General features: G+C 53.0%; 5 protein-coding genes across 5 annotated transcripts; 3 read left to right on the top strand and 2 right to left on the bottom strand.

The window, feature by feature from the left end:
* Positions 1-88: 88 nt before the first annotated feature.
* P153DRAFT_320167 (glycosyltransferase family 2 protein) lies at positions 89-6,353 on the bottom strand. The gene is made up of 4 exons (XM_033665108.1): positions 5,744-6,353; positions 3,194-5,688; positions 480-3,144; positions 89-426 (listed from the first exon to the last, which is right to left on the bottom strand). The coding sequence occupies exons 1-4, from the start codon at positions 6,022-6,024 to the stop codon at positions 354-356; spliced, it is 5,514 nt and encodes a 1,837-aa protein (XP_033522115.1). The 5' UTR covers positions 6,025-6,353; the 3' UTR covers positions 89-353.
* A 1,123-nt stretch (positions 6,354-7,476) lies between these two features.
* On the top strand, positions 7,477-13,460 carry P153DRAFT_398306 (glycosyltransferase family 2 protein). Its single transcript, XM_033671633.1, has 3 exons — positions 7,477-8,076; positions 8,131-11,769; positions 11,815-13,460. The coding sequence occupies exons 1-3, from the start codon at positions 7,784-7,786 to the stop codon at positions 13,172-13,174; spliced, it is 5,292 nt and encodes a 1,763-aa protein (XP_033522114.1). The 5' UTR covers positions 7,477-7,783; the 3' UTR covers positions 13,175-13,460.
* A 132-nt stretch (positions 13,461-13,592) lies between these two features.
* P153DRAFT_344039 (cytoskeletal adaptor protein saga) lies at positions 13,593-15,057 on the top strand. Its single transcript, XM_033666034.1, has 2 exons — positions 13,593-13,880; positions 13,941-15,057. Exons 1-2 carry the CDS (start codon positions 13,641-13,643, stop codon positions 14,910-14,912), a joined length of 1,212 nt encoding a protein of 403 aa, XP_033522113.1. The 5' UTR covers positions 13,593-13,640; the 3' UTR covers positions 14,913-15,057.
* A 127-nt stretch (positions 15,058-15,184) lies between these two features.
* Positions 15,185-16,335, bottom strand: P153DRAFT_368287 (uncharacterized protein). Its single transcript, XM_033668477.1, has one exon. The coding sequence runs from the start codon at positions 16,056-16,058 to the stop codon at positions 15,423-15,425; it is 636 nt and encodes a 211-aa protein (XP_033522112.1). The 5' UTR covers positions 16,059-16,335; the 3' UTR covers positions 15,185-15,422.
* P153DRAFT_398303 (FAD dependent oxidoreductase) lies at positions 16,220-17,910 on the top strand (the record flags this gene model as incomplete). Its single annotated transcript, XM_033671632.1, has 2 exons — positions 16,220-16,811; positions 16,923-17,910. The coding sequence occupies exons 1-2, from the start codon at positions 16,587-16,589 to the stop codon at positions 17,907-17,909; spliced, it is 1,212 nt and encodes a 403-aa protein (XP_033522111.1). The 5' UTR covers positions 16,220-16,586.

Raw genomic sequence — 17,910 nt, 5'->3', positions numbered from 1 at the left:
TAGAGATTCAAGTAATGCTATGTAATCGAATTCATAGCTATTCTTGTCAAATCAATGACCTAATTCTAAACCGATGATTTTGTCCCATGCAATACACGAAAACGCAACGAGTAGATGCAAGCTTGCTACTCTCACCAAGATCCGTATGAATTCCCCAACTCAGAACGCCAGTATAAAATTGAATGCGCCTTGACCAATACGGAAACATGCTACGACAACAAGAGCGGATTAAATAGTGATAAACATGGAAGACACACTCGTCCCCATCTCAAGAGACGACGGCATGAACGAGTGCTAGAACAACGTGTGAATCTTGTCCAGAGGCCAAAGGAGGGGCCTTCACTGATGTCTCCTCATCCTTGCGAAAGCAAATGTTCGACGGACTGACCGATGAATTGCTTCTTGAGCGAAAGATCACATTGGAAGCTGAAGATTTGTTAGTAACGTGTATCATCTTGAAGAGATTAGGTAAAACTTACTAAGCTTCCAAGTCAACCTTGACAGACTTCTTGGTGACAGTCATGAGGTCTGAGCTTCCAAGAATCACCTTGATCTGGTTCAGGAGTTGATCGTCACTAGGCAGGTTGGCCATCTCCATGCTGTCGTTATAACCGTACCCGCTCGGGGCTAGGCTGATCCGCGACTGGTTACCGTAACGCATAGGGTCAAGGTGCGACATAGCACGTGACGGTGCCATGCCTCCATACTCTGACCCAGCCACTGAGGCAGTTGCGTAGGGTTTCCTGGTGGCATAGGTGAAGCCAGATACCTCGGAGCGATCATCTCTGATGGTGTGCTGTTCCCACATCTCCGCTTGGTACTCCTCCCACCTCTTCTTCGGAATACTTGCAGGGTCAAACTTGCCTTCGTCGGAAACGACAACCTTCTGGCCTGTCTCTCCAGTAACAACACGAGTGTTGCCCCAGGAGAAATCGTCCATGTGCCAGAAAGAGTACAAGGGGAGCGCGAAAGCAAAGACAGGAGTGGCGAGGATGTAGATGATCATCCATCCGAGCATTTCCCACTTGCGACGAATAATGAAGATGATTGCCTGTAGACCGTAAATAGCTCCCAGCATGATGAACGCCGTGACGGGAACGACGCTGTCGCTCCACACTAGAAGATAGACGAGGTAACCAATGTAAACCAGGATGACAGGCTGAACGACAGTCGATACCAAATCAATGAACACGATAAAGCGCATGCTGAAGCAGCAGAAACCGCAAAGCTGTTGCAACGGAATCAGTTCGACAAGATTGTGCACTGTCGAGTTAATCCAGCGACGACGCTGCGACATGAAGACTGCCCAGCTGTCGGGCGCCACAGTCCAGGCCTTTGCTCGCATCGTGTACTTGGTCTTGTACTTCTGGTGATATTTGAGGAGCAGAGTCGTGAGGTAACGATCTTCTCCCAGATGCAGCAAGTTTTTGTCGTGGAGAGTATCGACCCGGACAACCTCATAGGCTTCCACTACTTCTTTGCTGACGAAGAGAGGCTTTCCAGTCTCGGCTGCACGGATACGATACATGGTGAAACATCCGGGAAGACAGGTGACTGATCCGAAAAGACTTTCGAAAGCCTTTGTCAGATTGTGCGAAATGTAGTACTCGTACACCTGCATCATGGTAACGAACGAAGATTTGGCGTTCTCGAGCGCTGTCTCTCCGCAAATAGCAAGCAGGCGGGTATCGTGAAGGAAGGCGGCGACGAATCGAGTGGCTGCATCGGGCGCGACAACCGTATCGGCATCAATTTGTAGGAGGAACTCGTAGAAGGTTGGGTTGACACCGATAATGTTTCGAATCTGGTGATGCATCTCAAGCTCGAGGGGACTCATGGGAAGGTTGTAGTGTACGCGGTTCAAGAACCTCATGAGAATAATCTGGGAGTCGCGCTTGCCTCGATTACCAGGCTTGGAAACCTCTGAAGGCTTACCGACCTTGACAACAACCAGGAAAGGCACAATGTGACCCTGAACCTCGTAAAGACCGGAGTAGCATTTGCCCATGTTGTGCTGACGTTGACCCTCACCCAGACTTTCAAAGCTCAGCGGGTCTGGGTCGGTAGCTTCTGGAACACCGAGAATGTCGAGAACGATGCGAGGAGTCGGTTTGTCGTTACCTTGCCCAATAATCATGCCGTCGCAAACGATGAGAAGTAGTTTGCGCTTGTCATCGTACTTCATCCTAGCTGCGGAATCGATAGCACGGCGAAGTGAATCCTCATCCTCAGTGTAGGCAGGAATCGTGCAAATAATAAACTTGTCAATGTTTTCGGGGAGAGTCTTCCTGGAGAACTGAAGGGCGGCGAGGAATTTGACACCAATGATACTGACCATGAGGATGGACAACGCGAGAAGGAAGTATGTGGAAAATTGACACTTGGTCGAATTCCTGGTATCCAAATCACCGACATAGAAAAGGCGTTCGAGGCAGGTCAGCATGTCTTGCTTTTTGGCGACATCCAGATTGAGGTTATCCCAGTATTTGCGAATGTCTTTTCCAGATTGGTACTGGAAGATAGAAACAACGTTGGTATCCATGAAGTTGGTGTTGGGAGTTATATCTGACTTTGTATCGTCGTTGGTGGGATATTTGACTTCTCGCCCTCCAACAATGTATTCGCTCAAATCGAATACTTTATTGTCCAAGTAAGCAATAGAGTTGCCCTTTTTGGCTAGAGTTTTCAGATATTGTGGCGTGTATCCGATCTTGCCCTTCATGTAGTTAGACTTGAGGAATGTTTGTTGCTCGAGCCACCAGTCCGGGCGAGAATCGTTCGTGAACCAACGGAAGTCATGGAACTGGGCGTTATTATCAGTAGTACTGATAACGTTTGAGACGGTTGACGAGTAGTTGGAGGTCTTGTAATTGAGGGAAACACCAGGATGGATCGCGCCGTCAACTCCATTGCACAGCGCAGAAACTTGGATTGGGAACAAGTTGGTAGCGTCTGTACCGGCGTACTTGAGGAGGCTTTTCTGAGGGACGATACTTGGGTAATGATGCGGCATGAAGCTATTGAGATCGAAGACATATCCTCGAATGGCAATATACGCGTTGTTGTCGCCCACTCCGTCGTGAGAAGTGAGCTCAGCAGAAGAGAACACATTCTGTTTCGGGCAAATCAACATGGGGAACCCGACTGTGGTTCGTCAGCAATTACTCTGTTCAAAAAGGAAAGACAGACTGACTCATGATGAAGACGACCAAGGCACAACTAAGCCAAATGATCATGTTAATGGCCAATTTCTCACGCCACGCAATGCGCACATCCTTGCGTTTTATCCGTCCAACAACCCGGATGAGGAAGTCGGGAATGAACCAAGTGAATGCATAGACGATGAACATCCATCGCTTTCGGCTTGCTTCAACTGGCAACACATCAACTTCTTCCATGTTTTTCTCGGCAGCTTTCTCGTCGACCACATCGTGTTGCCCAACTCCATGGAACATATCACCAGTGATCCCTGATGGCGCTTCTGAGCGGGCATCAACGTCTTTGCTTCCAAAGTAAGCACCGCTCTTGTCGTTGTAAAAGTCGCCCGGCGCCGGCGAGAGAAGTCCAGCTCGCGAATCGCCGAATGATCGATTGGCATCTGGCGTTAGTAAGTTGTCGTCGGAGCCTGTGAAGCCGCGAGCAGGAGTCAGGTCTGTGATATTGGCAATCTCAAGCCAGCATCTTTCACTGAGAAAAACGCCAGTTGCACCAACACGGATTTCGTTTTCCCGCCACGGCTTGCTGTCCAAGATCATCTCTGCCTTCTCCCTTTCACTCCCTACAATGGCGGTGTCAGCCTGAGCCAGACCAAGGAACTCAGCGAAGGGCATGAAGATGCTGTAGTCGGCAGCACGGAGGCGATTGCTAATCTCTGCGATGCCCAGAGCTTGAATCTGAGTCCGAACACACTTGACGTCAAACTGGTTGGCAATTCGTCGATCATTGGGCTTCAAGCAGAAAACGTAGTAGGGGTTGGCCTTGCGCATAGACGACTCGATGGTCTTCAACGCACTGACATATTGAGCAGCAGCACCCGTTTGCTTCGTGGATGACTGTCCACCCTTTTGCGAGCTAGAGACATTGCTCTCGGTGTCACTGATGCCGTCATCATCGAAGACGTTGAGTTGACGGCCAAATCTCCCAGTCTTCTCCGCCCCACGCCGTGCCATGCTAGGCATCCTTGATGGCTTGGAGCTGACAGATGCTTGCACGATTGCAGTCTTCTCCTTCGGATGGGAGATCTTGTGAAGAGCTTCCTGTTCGAACAATTGCTCGACGAAAGAGGCCTGAGCAGACTTCAAGATGTGCATCATGTCACCCGAGATAAGTTCCGCATTTTCCTCAAGAATACCGTCCACACTGTAGTCAACATCACCACCATAGTGTCTAATAGTGAACGACGTAGAGGTGTTGGGGGTCGGGAAGTTGCTACCCGGCTGGACAACGGTCAGGCTTCCTGGCAAAATGGACGAGTTCTTTCCATCGAAACGTCTCCTGATTGCATCCAGGAATTGCATATCAGATTTGCCGCGACGCATCTGGTCGTCGAGAATGCTCAGAAGCCCGTTTCCAGACTTCAACATACCATTCTTCGCTTCAGTGTTGTCGAAGAAGTTCATCGGCGGTATACTAATATCTTCAGCCTCCATCTCTTGCATCTGGCGCTTGAAAAAACTCTCTTGGCAAAAGTGGATAAGGGACTCATTGGCGGCGTTGTTGAGCAGTTGATCCAGGGACGAGCCCGTGGCGGCAGAAGGAGCGAAACCTGGGAAATCAACCAGAGAAACTGTGTTAGAAACCTGGTCGGGAAGAACAGATATCCTCGAGTTGATCTGCTCCATGATGTATGTGACAAGCAAAGAGTAGAGAGCTCGGGCGAGCTCGTCTGCGTTTGCACGAGCACCTTTGGGGTCCAACATGACCGTGACACGCTCTCGGTACAGTGTCTTGGACTTGTATCGCAGACTTTGCTCCAGATCCGAGATGCTCACACCAAGGAACTGAGCAATGGGAATCAGGCAATCCTTGTTCCTGACCACGGTGATGGAATCACCACCCTCGTGCGAGTAGCCGCCGCTGTCGTTGGCGCCCGGTGTTGTGTCCTGGCCGGTCTCGAATTCGAGCTGTCCGATGTGGAGAATGGTAGCCAAAACCTCGCAGATGCCTGCAATCATCTCCCTGCCAAACTCCAGCTTGCGCAGGGCCGCCTTGAAGTCCTGGAAGCCCTTGGGGTCATCGATACCAACTTTGAGCTGCGTCGGATGGCCAAGGTAGCGCCACCTCTTATTCGCGCCGAGTGATGTGCGGTTCCCTGCCGTGTCGCTTCCGGCCGCATCGAGATAGAGGTGCTTTCTCTCGGCGGGGCTGGTTCCAGCCAAGAGGTAGTACAGGACGTGGTAGTTGCGCTCTCCAGTGGGGACAGAGGCAATTCTGCTGCGTTCAAGACGGTGTCCCAAGAACTGCGCGCCAAGCAGAGTGGCGTGATGCGAGGTGGAGGTGTTGTACTGGAGTTCGAGCAGCAGTCCGGATTTGGAGGCGATGGGTGTAGTGAGAGACTTTGCGGTCGTCAAGGCATCGAAGACGAAGTTGGCGTGCTCGATCTTCTTGGAGAGCGGCGTTGCAGAGTACGAAAGCAGCGACCTCAACATGTGCCCGCGGATTGTGGTCTTTCCGGCACCGGATTCGCCCCTGCACATTGTTAGCCCGCTGTTCAGCCACCAGCACACCATGCAATACAACGTACAAAAACACAATGGCCTGGTCCTCGGAACGCTGCCCAAGACGGTTGTAGGCTCGCTGGACAAGGTCCTCTGAAAACTGGTGTGCGCTTCCATCCTTGCCACCATCCACGCCACGGCCGGCGTCCTTGAACGTGTTGAAGGCGACCAAGGCGTGTGATGAGAGGGTTGCGATGGGCAGCTGTGCGTGGTAGCGGCTCGCCAGAGCTGATGTGATGCCATTCTCGTTCTGCTGGTGCTGCGGCAGCGCAGTCAGTGACGGCTGCTGGAGAACGTTGGACGCCATGGTCGGGAGGCGCGTCCCTGTGGGAGCGTGGAACGAGTGTGGGCGTCAAGCAAGCGCAGGTCGGTCGCCCAGAGGCTGTTGCACGTCGAGGGACGGTTGAGTATTTCGTTGTTGGTGATGGACGGGAGACGCGGGACGATTGAAATGCAGCTGTTTCAAGAGCAATGCGCGCAACAAGCTGCCAGACAAGTCACGCAAGAAAATTACAATCAGCGAGTGTACTAGAAGGATACAAACGAAAGAAAGGTAAAGTCGAGGCCGTTGATAGTGTAGGGGGTCGAGTGCTGTCTGTCAAAACGACGGGGCTACTGCGGCTGCTAGTTTGGTTCTCTCAGCCTTCGTCCGTCGCATGGTCTGTGTTGACGGGGAGACCTGGACGGGAAAAAGGGGCTTCAAAAATAGATTCAATACGGTGCTAAAAAGGTGTAATCCGTATGCATTACGGCTCCACTGATTCAAGATCGATGAGGCCGAGCATTGTCGTCCCGCCTGACTGTGTGCACACACACACAGATCACAAGCACAGCAGAGAGATAATACCTACATAACTCGACAGCGATCGTTTTTCCTTTAATGCCTCTCATAGTGTGTTGTTGTTCAGAGCCGACCCGTGTAGAGCATACTCTCGGTACTCGCATCCGTACCCGGAGCTCTGGGGTAATACTCGATGACTTCAATGCAAGTGGCAACGCTGCCCTACGCTGTCGATTGCGCGTTCCATGCCGTCAAGGACACGAGCGACCCAACGCTGCTGCAGACGGGACCTTGCTTTTTCGGCGTTGGTAAGCCAAAAAGCTTCGAACGTTCTCGTGTTTGTGTCACAAAAGTTATTGGTTTGACATGCTGTCGAGCGTCTGGGGCGAAAGCACAGGAGCTCATGATATGGGGCAGTGGAGACGACAAGCCTCCTTCTGGAAAGCCGCCTCTGACAGTTGCACCGAAGAGGGGCTCCCAATGCTTGACGTCAAGACCCTGGACCAAAAGGTTTCAAATCGCCTGAGCGTGACTTGTCAAACCCGATTCTCCAAAGTCAATTTGATTGACAAAATGAAGGGGAGCGCCAGTGGACATGACGATATGCAGGCTGCTTCTTTCGCCAGCCCACGACCGCAACTGGAGTACATCTCACGGTGCTGCTTGTATGCCATACACACGAAGCGAGGCCACAGCATGAGAAGCAGGGTGACCTTGTGAATGTTGAGAACTGGCAACTAACATCCCCGACGTTGAGCACTGTACCGCCTAAAAATAGGGGTCGGAAGGATGCCACGCCGCCATCGTAGCGCGCAGATTATCCAATATCCAAATCGGAGCGGCGCCGGCTGCTGTAGTGGCGACGATGGTAGTGCACAGAGTTCGTGGTGATCCCATGTCTGTGCCCAAACCTCCCTATTGTTACAGCTGCGCCAGACCGAACCGGGACGTTAGCCGCAGGTCCCGTCGCGCTGAGGAATGAAAGTCGCCCTGGGCGAACAAACACCATTGCTGCTCCAACTTCGTCTGACGGGCTGTCTCGTCTTGTGCGATTCTCTTCTTCCTTACAGTCGTTTAATACCATACTCTCGTTAGGACCCCTCCTTCCCCGCGACTTTAGTGTTTCGAGACTGCGTTGCGCCACTGTTTCCACGTCAACCGTACCCTCACCCAATTCACAGCCATTAGCTGAGAAGACACTCGCTCCTGACCTGCATCTGCTGCACCTCCTTCGTTGGACACCTCCTCTACCCAAGGAAGGGGCGAACAGCCTCCGCCCGCAACCATGAGTTTTGTCAACAACTCGCGCATGTCCGTCTACTCGACGACGTCGGCTTCGGCGTCTCGTCCTGTCAACTCGCAGATCACAGCCCAGTCGCTGCTGAACACGCTCAAGGTCGCCCACAAGCAGGCCCAGCCATACACACTCGAGGCCAGCACCAGTCTGGTCGTCAACACCTGGGCCAATGCGAGCACCCTTGTGAACGATCGCATTGGCGGCACCGTCGACTTGGAGCTGGGACGCAAGGCCTGGGAGCACGCGCGACGACGGGCTGAGGACGGCTGCATCGTGCTTGGGTGAGTTCTGCGTCTCTTCACGGCAGCAAATGCACACGTCGCTAACCCACACAGTTCCCTGCACGACTCGACGCCTTCGCTGTTTTCGCCTTTTGTCTCTAGCCTACCCCTGTCCCTTCCAGGCAACTTTTACACAGCCCTCGAGGCCCTCAAGGCCTTCACCCAGTGTGTGACGCCCCACAACCCCTCCGCCCCGCGCTATTCGGCCTTGGCTGCCGTCTTCACTATCGTGACAGGAACCGGCACCCTTTCGGGAGCCGAGATCAAGCTGTCTACCGCTGGACTCGATGTAAAGCAAGGCCTGCTACAAGTTCCCGCACACCCCGGCTTCCGTGCATTCGACGTCTTCTACTATTTGAACTCCAGCACCGCCACCAGGCAGGAAAGAGAATTCTTGGACATTCAGCCACTCAGCACATACTCGCTACTTAGTCGGTCCGGCACCTATGACCCTCCTGCATACCTTCCCGACGTCGACGATGCAGCGGCAGCCGAGGATTTCCGCGCCAACCTCAAGGCTATCGGCATCAAAGGGCACAAGCTGCTTAACCTTCTCAGCTGTCTCACCGGATTGCTCAAGCTAGGCAATACTGTCGACTATTTCATGGACGAGGAGACTTTGACCTCATTCTGCCAGGATAGCGGTAACCTGCTGGACATCTCCCCAGAGATCTTGCAGACGAAGCTCGGCTCGAATGAGCGTGAGATTGCCATTGGCGGGATCTACGAGGCCATCGTTGACTATGTGATCGCACACGCAAACGCAACCATCAAGAACGACATCCAAAACGCTCGAAATGGATTCTCATCCACCGACAGTGACGCCGGTCACCCTGGCATGTTGACACCAAACACCGAGGACGACGCTGGTGATATCGTCAACATTACGGTTGTAGAAATTCCCGATCGCGCTCTAGGCAAGGCCATTGCTCTCCGAACCGTGTTTGATGACTCCGAGGGCATCAACTCCGAGATGAAAGAGGATGGAGTACCCGTGGCCGTAGCCAGTAACTCTGTACTTGAAAGTATGCGAGAGGCCTTGACACATTGTCAGGCTGACCTCGGTATCAACAGTCCAGCACTGCATGCGAGGGATGCAGATCTCGAGAAGCGCGAGGCTATACTCGACAAACTTGCATTGGATCTTCCCGATGATGACCATTTCGTCAAGCAACTGCTCTACCCCGTGCAAGGCCGCGGTATAGAACTCGGGAAATATGGTCGTTTCGATTTACCCATGACTGTAGCCAGTAGCAGAGTTTGGTTCCAGCTTGCGCTCCATCCCACTGAAGTCATTCCTACTTCAATCGAGCAAGATCCCAGCACAACATGGCTAACGGGAGCTGTGTCTCGACAAGTTCGGGAGTGGCGCCTCCACGAGTGGGCCAACCGCCGCAATCGGGCTTTGGATTTCACTGCCGATTTCGACCATCACGAATTCTATGAGCGTTACAAGGCGCTAGGCTGCCTGGACGGCAAGGATGGTATTCAAAATTGGACTCTCCAGCGCGGCTGGAGCAACGGCGAAGTCATCGTCGGTCATGAGCGGGTATGGATTCGAGAGGGTACATGGTGGGAGGTGGAATCTCAACTCGATCACAAGGATGAGCTTGGTGGTTCCCCGAATATGCTCGGAAACATGATTGGAGCTGCTGGCATCGAAAGCGGTTACTCCACTCAAGCACCATCAAGTAGCGGCTTCTTCCCACCTATCCCTGAAATGGCTCCCCAGGCCGTCCAAAATCCTTTCCAGAGTACGGCCAGTCTGGTTCCCCCTACCGCTGCAGACGCCAAATCGTTAGCCCCCACTACAGCCACTGTTCCAGTACCAGGTCGTGGTGATTACGGTCTTGGTGGTAAAGGAGATGAAACAAAAGGCATATCCTACTACGACGCAGAAACAGGAGGTAACTTTATGGTCACCGAAACGCCCATCACCTTCACTCGTAGGATGTGGGTCGCGTTTGTCTGGGCTGTAACCTTCTGGGCTCCCTCGCCTCTTTTAAAGGTTCTGGGCCGTATGAAGCGACCAGATGTTCGTATGGCATGGCGAGAAAAGTTCGTACTATGCCTACTCATCTTGCTGCTCAACTCTGCCATTGTCTTCTACATTGTCGGTTTCGGCAAGCTTCTGTGTCCGAACAAAGACAAAGTCTGGAGTCGAACAGAAGTATCACAACACCAGGGCGAGGACGACTTCTATGTCAGTCACCATGGAATTGTGTACGATCTCACCCACTTTTGGAGGAAGCAACACAGCGATTCGAATCTCGAAGTTACCAACGAACTCATGCTAGAGGTGGCTGGTGCCGATATGGACCCTTACATCCCAGCGCCGCTCTACCTTGCGTGCCCTAACTTGATCACCGATACAGCCCGAAACCGCCTACTCCAGTTGACTTTCAATACCACTGTCGACGTTTCGCAGGCTGAGCACAAGTCTGGTGGTATTGCGACATTAACAGACAGCGACGCACTTTCGGCGGAGGACTGGTATCCCAATGTCTTTCTGCCTGCCATCCGCGAGTTCAGAAAGGGAGATCTTGTGTGGAAGACGTCGACCATCAAGAACGAAGGCGCGGATGAGAACCATATGTGGTTCTACCTTGGTGAAAAGGTTTACGACCTGACGGACTACTTCAAGACACTGGACACTATGAACAACCTCGAGGAGTATCAGTTCCTCGACGATACTTTGGTCGATCTGGTACAGAGCAACGCCGGCACAGATCTTTCCAACGACTTCAAAAACAAGTTGAATACTACCGCCCAGGCCTACAACCTTCAATGTTTGGATAATGTGTTCTACATTGGCAAAACGGACTTCCGCGACACCGCCAAGTGCAAAGTCAATGACTACATTCTGCTCACTTTCACCATCATGCTATGCTCCGTCATTGTCATCAAGTTCTTGGCTGCGCTTCAGCTGGGTTCGAAGAAGCGCCCAGCAAACCAAGATAAGTTTGTCATCTGCCAGGTGCCTGCCTACACCGAAGGTGAGGATCATATCCGAAAGGGTCTTGATTCTCTGACTGCACTTGCCTACGACAACAAACGCAAACTTATCTGTGTCATCTGTGACGGAATGATTGTCGGTGGCGGCAACGACCGTCCCACACCCAAGATTGTGCTGGATATCCTCGGCGTGGACCCCAAGGTCGATCCTCCTGCCCTCCCGTTCTGGTCCGTTGGTGAGGGAAGCGAACAACTCAATTACGGAAAAGTCTACTCAGGTTTGTATGAGTTCGAGGGCAACGTGGTTCCGTATCTTGTTGTTGTCAAGATGGGCAAAGAGTCCGAACAACACAAGTCCAAGCCTGGTAACCGAGGAAAACGTGACTCTCAGATCTTGCTTATGAGCTTCCTCAATCGTGTTCACTTCCGCTCAGCCATGAACCCTCTGGAGTTGGAAATGTTCCATCAGATCAACAACATCATCGGTGTGGACCCCGAACTTTACGAGTATCTTCTTATGGTCGATGCCGATACCATGGTCAGGCCTGATTCTCTGAACCGTCTCGTGGCAAGCTGCGCCAGCGACTCCAAGATTGCCGGTATCTGTGGCGAAACCAGTTTGGAGAATGAGGGCAAGTCTTGGTGGACTATGATCCAAGTCTACGAATACTACATTTCCCATCATTTGGCAAAGGCTTTCGAGAGTTTGTTCGGCAGTGTCACCTGCTTGCCCGGATGGTAAGTTCCCCGCCTCCTTGTCCGTACTTTTGCTGATCAGTCTAGTTTCTGCATGTATCGCTTGCGAACAGCCGACAAGGGCAAGCCTCTCATTATCGCAGATATCGTCATCAAGGAATATGCCGACTGTGCTATAGACACATTGCACAAGAAGAACCTACTCTCCCTTGGTGAGGATCGTTACTTGACAACCTTGATGACGAAGCACTTCCCCAAGATGTCGTACAAGTTCATCCCGGATGCATATGCGCTTACAGCTGCTCCCGAGTCATGGAGTATCCTGCTTTCCCAGAGACGCCGATGGATCAACTCCACCATCCACAACCTAGCTGAACTCGTCTTTCTCAAGGACCTTTGCGGTTTCTGCTGCTTTTCCATGCGCTTCATTGTCTTTATCGATCTTTTCGGAACCCTCTGTCTGCCATCTATCTGCGCATACCTCGTATATCTGATCTACACGGTTTCGTCTGGAAAGGGCCAATTCCCGCTGTTCTCGATCGTTATGCTTGCCGCTGTCTATGGTCTCCAAGCTCTCATCTTTATCATCAAGCGGCAGTGGCAGCACATCGGCTGGATGATCATTTACCTCCTGGCGTTCCCGATTCAGAACTTGATTCTACCGGTTTACTCCTTCTGGAAACAGGATGACTTCTCATGGGGTAACACACGTGTGGTTATTGAAGAAAAGGGTAACAAAAAGGCGGTGATGACGGACGATGAAGGCTTTGATCCAAAGTCTATTCCTATGATGCGCTGGGACGATTATGCGGAGCGCAATGACCTTCCTGGGCGTCGCGGTCTCCCTGGCCAGACTTCGGAGAAGGGCGGCTTCAGCGCATACGAGGACGAGGCTTACGAGATGAACGACATGCAATCCGTCTACTCGTCGGTCAAGCCAGCCTCGACAATCATGTCCAACATGCATCACATCTCTCACATGCCACCCCGATCGCCAGGCCCATACCAGGGAATGCAAGCTCGCCAGTCGACGTACTCGAACCTCACCCGCTACCAAGACAACCCACACGACAGTCGTCTCATGTCCATGGGAGGAATGAGTGATCACTACAATACTTCGCCATATGGAGCCCGATCGAACGTTGGTGGCTTCCAGAGCTCGGACAACCTCATGACGTCGACGCCACCTATTCGCGGACGCAGCCCACTTGGTTACACGCAGTCACGTCCTGGCAGCACCGTCAACTTCCAGAACATGATGAACGGACCCAGCGATGCGACCATTGTCGAAGTGGTACAGCAGTGTCTTGGTGAGGCTGATCTCGATCGCCTGACTAAGAAGCAGCTTGTTGCGCTCGCGGAGCAGCGACTTCAGGTGCAGCTTACTGGTGAGAGGAAGATCTTCCTTAACCAGACCATCGACAACCAACTTGCTTCTATGGGTTAGACGGGCTGTGCGGTACGGTTCTTCGGTTTGTTGCATTGGTGGTGTTGATTGTATATTTTGACATGTCTGGTCACCCTTCAGCTTTGCTTTGAGATGTTACAAGTCCCGCTATTTATATTTTCAATCATTCTCTCGCATTTGGCGCAATATTGTGGAAAACTTTGGAGTTTGGGACCTTTGCAACGGGTGAGTTGCTGGGTCAGGCGCTTCGGGACATGTTTGGCCTCGTAGAGATTTAGTCGAAATTGTAGCGATAATGCGATGGATTGAATACACGTACACTTGCACTTGTCGGTCTTTGATGATTTCCCCTGGGTGTATTATGTGCTGAGAGTGAAATAAGTAAACGTGCGTCACCTTGGCACCCCAGCTCGCGTCAAGCTGCCATGGAGCTCCGCTGTTCCGACGTCGAGTCCCGATCTCCCTTCCCCATAACCACCCCGACCAACTCTCCTCACACCTCACAATGCCGCCCAATCGCATCGAACAAGACGAAATCGAGAAATACTGGGAGATCTTCACCTCCCTGTCCGGCGGCGGCACGCACCTTGATGGCGCACAGGCAGCCCCCGTGCTCAAGAACAGCCACCTCCGGGATGACCAGCTCGAGCGCGTATGGGATCTTGCTGATGTGGACGGGGACGGGAAGCTGGACTTTGAGGAGTTTTGCGTGGCCATGAGGATTATCTTTGATCTGATCAACGGGGTGCGTGGTGGTCAACGTAGCCTTCTGCTGCTGGGCTGAATGCTAACGATTGCGCCCCAGATATCCGCCGACGTGCCCAAGACGCTCCCCGACTGGCTGGTCCCCGAATCAAAAGCCCACCTCGTCCAAGCAACCCGTGCCCTCTCCGGCTCCCAGCCCTCTTTCGCGCCCCTCGACGACGACGAAGATGACACGCCCGGCCTGCGCGACGGCTTCGACTGGTACATGTCCCCCGGCGACAAATCAAAGTACGAGGAGATATACACTGCGAACCGCGACTCACACGGCAACATCGCCTTCGACGCGCTCTCCGGCCTGTTCGACAGCCTCGACTCGGTGCCCGACTCAGACGTGCGCTTCGCATGGAACCTGGTGAACCCCAAGGCCCGGGAGAGCGTGGGCAAGGACGCCTGCCTCGCCTTCCTGCACGTGCTGAACCAGCGCAGCGAGGGCTTCCGCGTGCCCCGAAGCGTGCCCCCGAGTCTACGCGCGAGCTTCGAGAAAGCCCACATCGACTACGACATCGAGGGGTCAGGCAACAAGCGCTGGGCCGAGCGCGGCGACGAGACAACAACCACAGGCCGCAAGGCAAAGTTCGGCGACGCATACCTCACGCGCCTGGGCGTCGGCGACCGCGCGGCAAACTACGGCGCGCGCGCAAAGGGCACCGACTTTGGCGGCCGCACAACAGAAGACTGGGAGGAAGTCCGGCTTAAGAAACAGCTCAAGGATTTGGAGACAAAGATGGCGGACGTCGAGAAGGAGGCGCTCAATAGGCGGCATGGCAGGAGTAAAGACAGTAAGCCCGCGCTGGTGAAGAGGGAGCTGGAGATGCTTCTTGATTACAAGCGTAGTACGCTGAAGGAGTTGGATAATGATGAGGGCGGGGCGGTCAAGGGGCTGGGCGGTATTAGGGAGGAGATTGAGACGGTGCGCGAGCAGGTTGAGGGGCTGCAGAGTCATCTGGAGAGGAGGAAGGAGGCGCTTGATGAGTTGAGGAGGGCGGTTGATGAGGAGAAGGCGGGGCGGTAGGGTGTGGGTTTCGCTGGTTTGGGTGTTGGGGGTGGAGAGGCGCGGGAAATGCGATATTGCTACGATAATGGAATGGATTGGTATGGAATGCATTGGAGTGGTGTGTATATAGAACCTGCGCAGTGTGGGAAAAGCTTCTTCGCGGAATAGACGTTGAATTGATCGGTCAACTAAACGAAGATCCAGGTGTGAAACCGATATGAGGATTATATGTGAAGGAGCTGTCTCTCACATACATCATGTAATATGTTATTTCCTTTTTTTGTCTTTGGAAATACATCAGTAGGACTAAGATACACCTCATTCTCTCTCTGTACGCAGAAATGATCTATTTCTTGGTAGCTTCATCTATTAGTAGCTTCATCTCACAGCTATAGCCAGCGATCGAATCCAAAAGGGTGTTTTGTTGCCCTAGGGAAAGTTGATCTCGCAGCTTCAACGAGATCCCACACCGCGCTGACCACAATACCACAGTCCCCCCTCTCATCCACTCACAAACCCACCAACACCCTACGTCCCCCCACCCACCTTCCCAAAAAGCTCCGGATGATCAAGCGCATACCTCACGCCCGCCGCCCAATGATAAAGCTTCGCCGCAACCACATACCCCTCATCCGCAAACGCCACCAACCTCTCATACAGCTCCGCAAGCGGCACAACCACCCTCTTAATATCCTCCCCCTCATCCAAATGCTGCTCCGGCTCCTCTTGCCCCTCCTCAAGCTGCACATCCATCATAACCAGCACCATATTCGCGCTCGTCATCCCCGGATCCGCCGCAACAGCAGGCGACGAACTGACCACCGTCCCCGTATACCCCGTCTCCTCATACAGCTCGCGCACGGCGGCTTGCTCGGGGGTTTCGTCCGCATCGATTAGGCCGGCTGGCCATTCTACGGTGAAGGCGTTGACTGGGGGCCGGAATTGGAGGACGAGGATTGTGGAGGGTGGCTTGGACGGGTGGTGTAGGATGTTGCCCATTGCGACCGCGTCGACGCCTGCGCTGCCCGTTGTTTTGCGGGTTGCGATTTCCCAGATGCGAGAGGCGCCGTGGGCGTCGGTGTAGGTTGCTTTTTGCAGTTTTATCCATTTTGCTTCGGTGGGGGGGAGGTCTGTTAGGGAGGTTACGCGGGGGGTGGCCGACATTGTGTGTGGTTTTTTGTTGGTTTCTTGGGGAAACTATGGAGGGTAGGGGTATGAAGGGGGGTTGTTGGGTGCTAAGTTTGAGAGAGACGGTTGTTTTGTGAAGGTGCTCGTCTGGTTTCAATAGAGCTAAATGTCGTGATGGAGCTTCGTGATATCTCGATGACGTAACTTAGATGGATACTGTTATCAGCAAGCATGAACGACATGGACTAGGAAATTGCTCTGCACACACAACTCCATCTAAGGATTACATTATCAACACAGCTTGTTGATAGTGTTGTCATGAAGCTCTTGAGGTCGAGAGACTAGATGCTCAAGCTGGTTAGCGTTTGAATTCAACCCACGTCATCTCAAAGCAAGCATCGAAACGGCTTGCTGATAAGGCACCGCCATTGTGAATGACAAGTGCACTTGTCTCCCGCGGATAGACATCCAACTCTTCTCTCTTGTCTGTACATAGAAGTCATTGTCCATACCTCAATGTCGTAGATAACCCCGTCCTATTTCTAGTCATCATTTTTTCCCATCATGTTCGCATCTCGCGCCGTTCCGCGGTCTATATCACGCAATCTTCTTTCCAAACACTTTTCAACGGGTGTTCGACAACAGGCAGACTTTACTCATGCTGTGATAGGCGGCGGGGTTGTGGGGCTGGCAATAGCTAGGAAGCTGCAGCAAAGAGATGGCGCGTCGACTGTGTTGATTGAGAAACATGGGACTGTTGGCACAGAGACAAGTTCACGGAATAGTGAGGTGAGTGAATCTCATTGCCAACTTGAAGTCTTTTTGGAGTAGTGAACTCAATCAACTCATGTAGCAGTAAAAGATGGGAGATGGAATAGTAAATGCTGACCAACGAGACAGGTCATCCATGCAGGTCTCTACTACGGCACCGACTCCCTCAAAACAAGACTATGTCTTCGCGGCAAGGAAATGATGTACGATCTCTGCCGTCAACACTCGATTCCCCACCGCAACACGGGGAAATGGATCGTCGCCCAGGACGCTACGCAAATGGACGCAATTGACAAAGTTCACCAATTCGCCAAAACTATCGGCGTCCCGACAAACTTCATAACATCCGACGAAGCAAAGCGGCGCGAACCAGCCGTCCGCGCCGAAGCAGGCGTCCTCGAGAGCCCCTCAACAGGAATCGTAGACTCACACAGCTTAATGCAATTCCTGGAAGGCGAATTCGAAGACGCGGGGGGCATCTGCGCCTTCAAATCCCCCGTAACCTCCATCACACCCATCGACTACGGCAAAGGAGGCTGGGAAGTAACAACAACAAGTCCCAACGGCGAATCCTCCACCATAACCGCCGAAACACTAATAAACTCCGCCGGCCTAGCCGCCGTATCAATCTCCAACATGATCCTCCCCAAGGACCGACATAGGAAGGCGTTCTACGCAAAGGGCTCCTACTTCTCCTACTCGGCATCCCACCCCCGCCCAAACACCCTCGTCTACCCCGCCCCCGTCCCCGGCCACGGCGGCCTGGGAACACACCTCACCCTCGACCTCTCGGGCCGCGTGCGCTTCGGGCCAGACGTCGAGTGGACAGATAGTCCGGACGACTACACGCCCAACGCGAAGTCGCTGGGCGCGGCCCTCGACGACATTCAAACATACTTACCGGGCATCGATAGAGATGCCGTGGCGCCTGATTACGTGGGCATACGGCCGAAGCTGGGCAAGCTGGCGGCGACGAGCGGAAAGGATTTCCAGGACTTTTACATTGTGCGGGAGGATGGCTTTGAGGGGTTTGTTAATCTGCTGGCTATTGAGAGTCCGGGGCTTACGAGCAGTTTGGCTATTGCGGAGGAGGTGGAGGGGCTGTTGTATAGGTAGG

The sequence above is a fragment of the Dothidotthia symphoricarpi genome (assembly GCF_010015815.1).
Source record: "Dothidotthia symphoricarpi CBS 119687 unplaced genomic scaffold P153scaffold_14, whole genome shotgun sequence".
Taxonomy (NCBI): Eukaryota; Fungi; Ascomycota; class Dothideomycetes; order Pleosporales; family Dothidotthiaceae; genus Dothidotthia; species Dothidotthia symphoricarpi.
Note: the sequence above shows the minus strand (reverse complement) of the source record. Positions and strands in the feature narration are given on the sequence as shown.

Bases quoted from the DNA above. Each gene is read 5' to 3' on its own strand.
- P153DRAFT_344039 (XM_033666034.1), top strand. From the start codon at position 13,641: ATGCCGCCCAATCGCATCGAACAAGACGAAATCGAGAAATACTGGGAG. The intron at 13,881-13,940 runs GTGCGTGGTGGT...ATTGCGCCCCAG, and splicing joins TCTTTGATCTGATCAACGGG to ATATCCGCCGACGTGCCCAA.
- P153DRAFT_320167 (XM_033665108.1), bottom strand. From the start codon at position 6,024: ATGGCGTCCAACGTTCTCCAGCAGCCGTCACTGACTGCGCTGCCGCAG. The intron at 3,145-3,193 runs GTCAGTCTGTCT...GACGAACCACAG, and splicing joins CTTGGTCGTCTTCATCATGA to TCGGGTTCCCCATGTTGATT. The intron at 427-479 runs GTAAGTTTTACC...ACAAATCTTCAG, and splicing joins AAGGTTGACTTGGAAGCTTA to CTTCCAATGTGATCTTTCGC.
- P153DRAFT_398306 (XM_033671633.1), top strand. From the start codon at position 7,784: ATGAGTTTTGTCAACAACTCGCGCATGTCCGTCTACTCGACGACGTCG. The intron at 8,077-8,130 runs GTGAGTTCTGCG...TAACCCACACAG, and splicing joins GACGGCTGCATCGTGCTTGG to TTCCCTGCACGACTCGACGC. The intron at 11,770-11,814 runs GTAAGTTCCCCG...TGATCAGTCTAG, and splicing joins GTCACCTGCTTGCCCGGATG to TTTCTGCATGTATCGCTTGC.
- P153DRAFT_368287 (XM_033668477.1), bottom strand. From the start codon at position 16,058: ATGTCGGCCACCCCCCGCGTAACCTCCCTAACAGACCTCCCCCCCACC.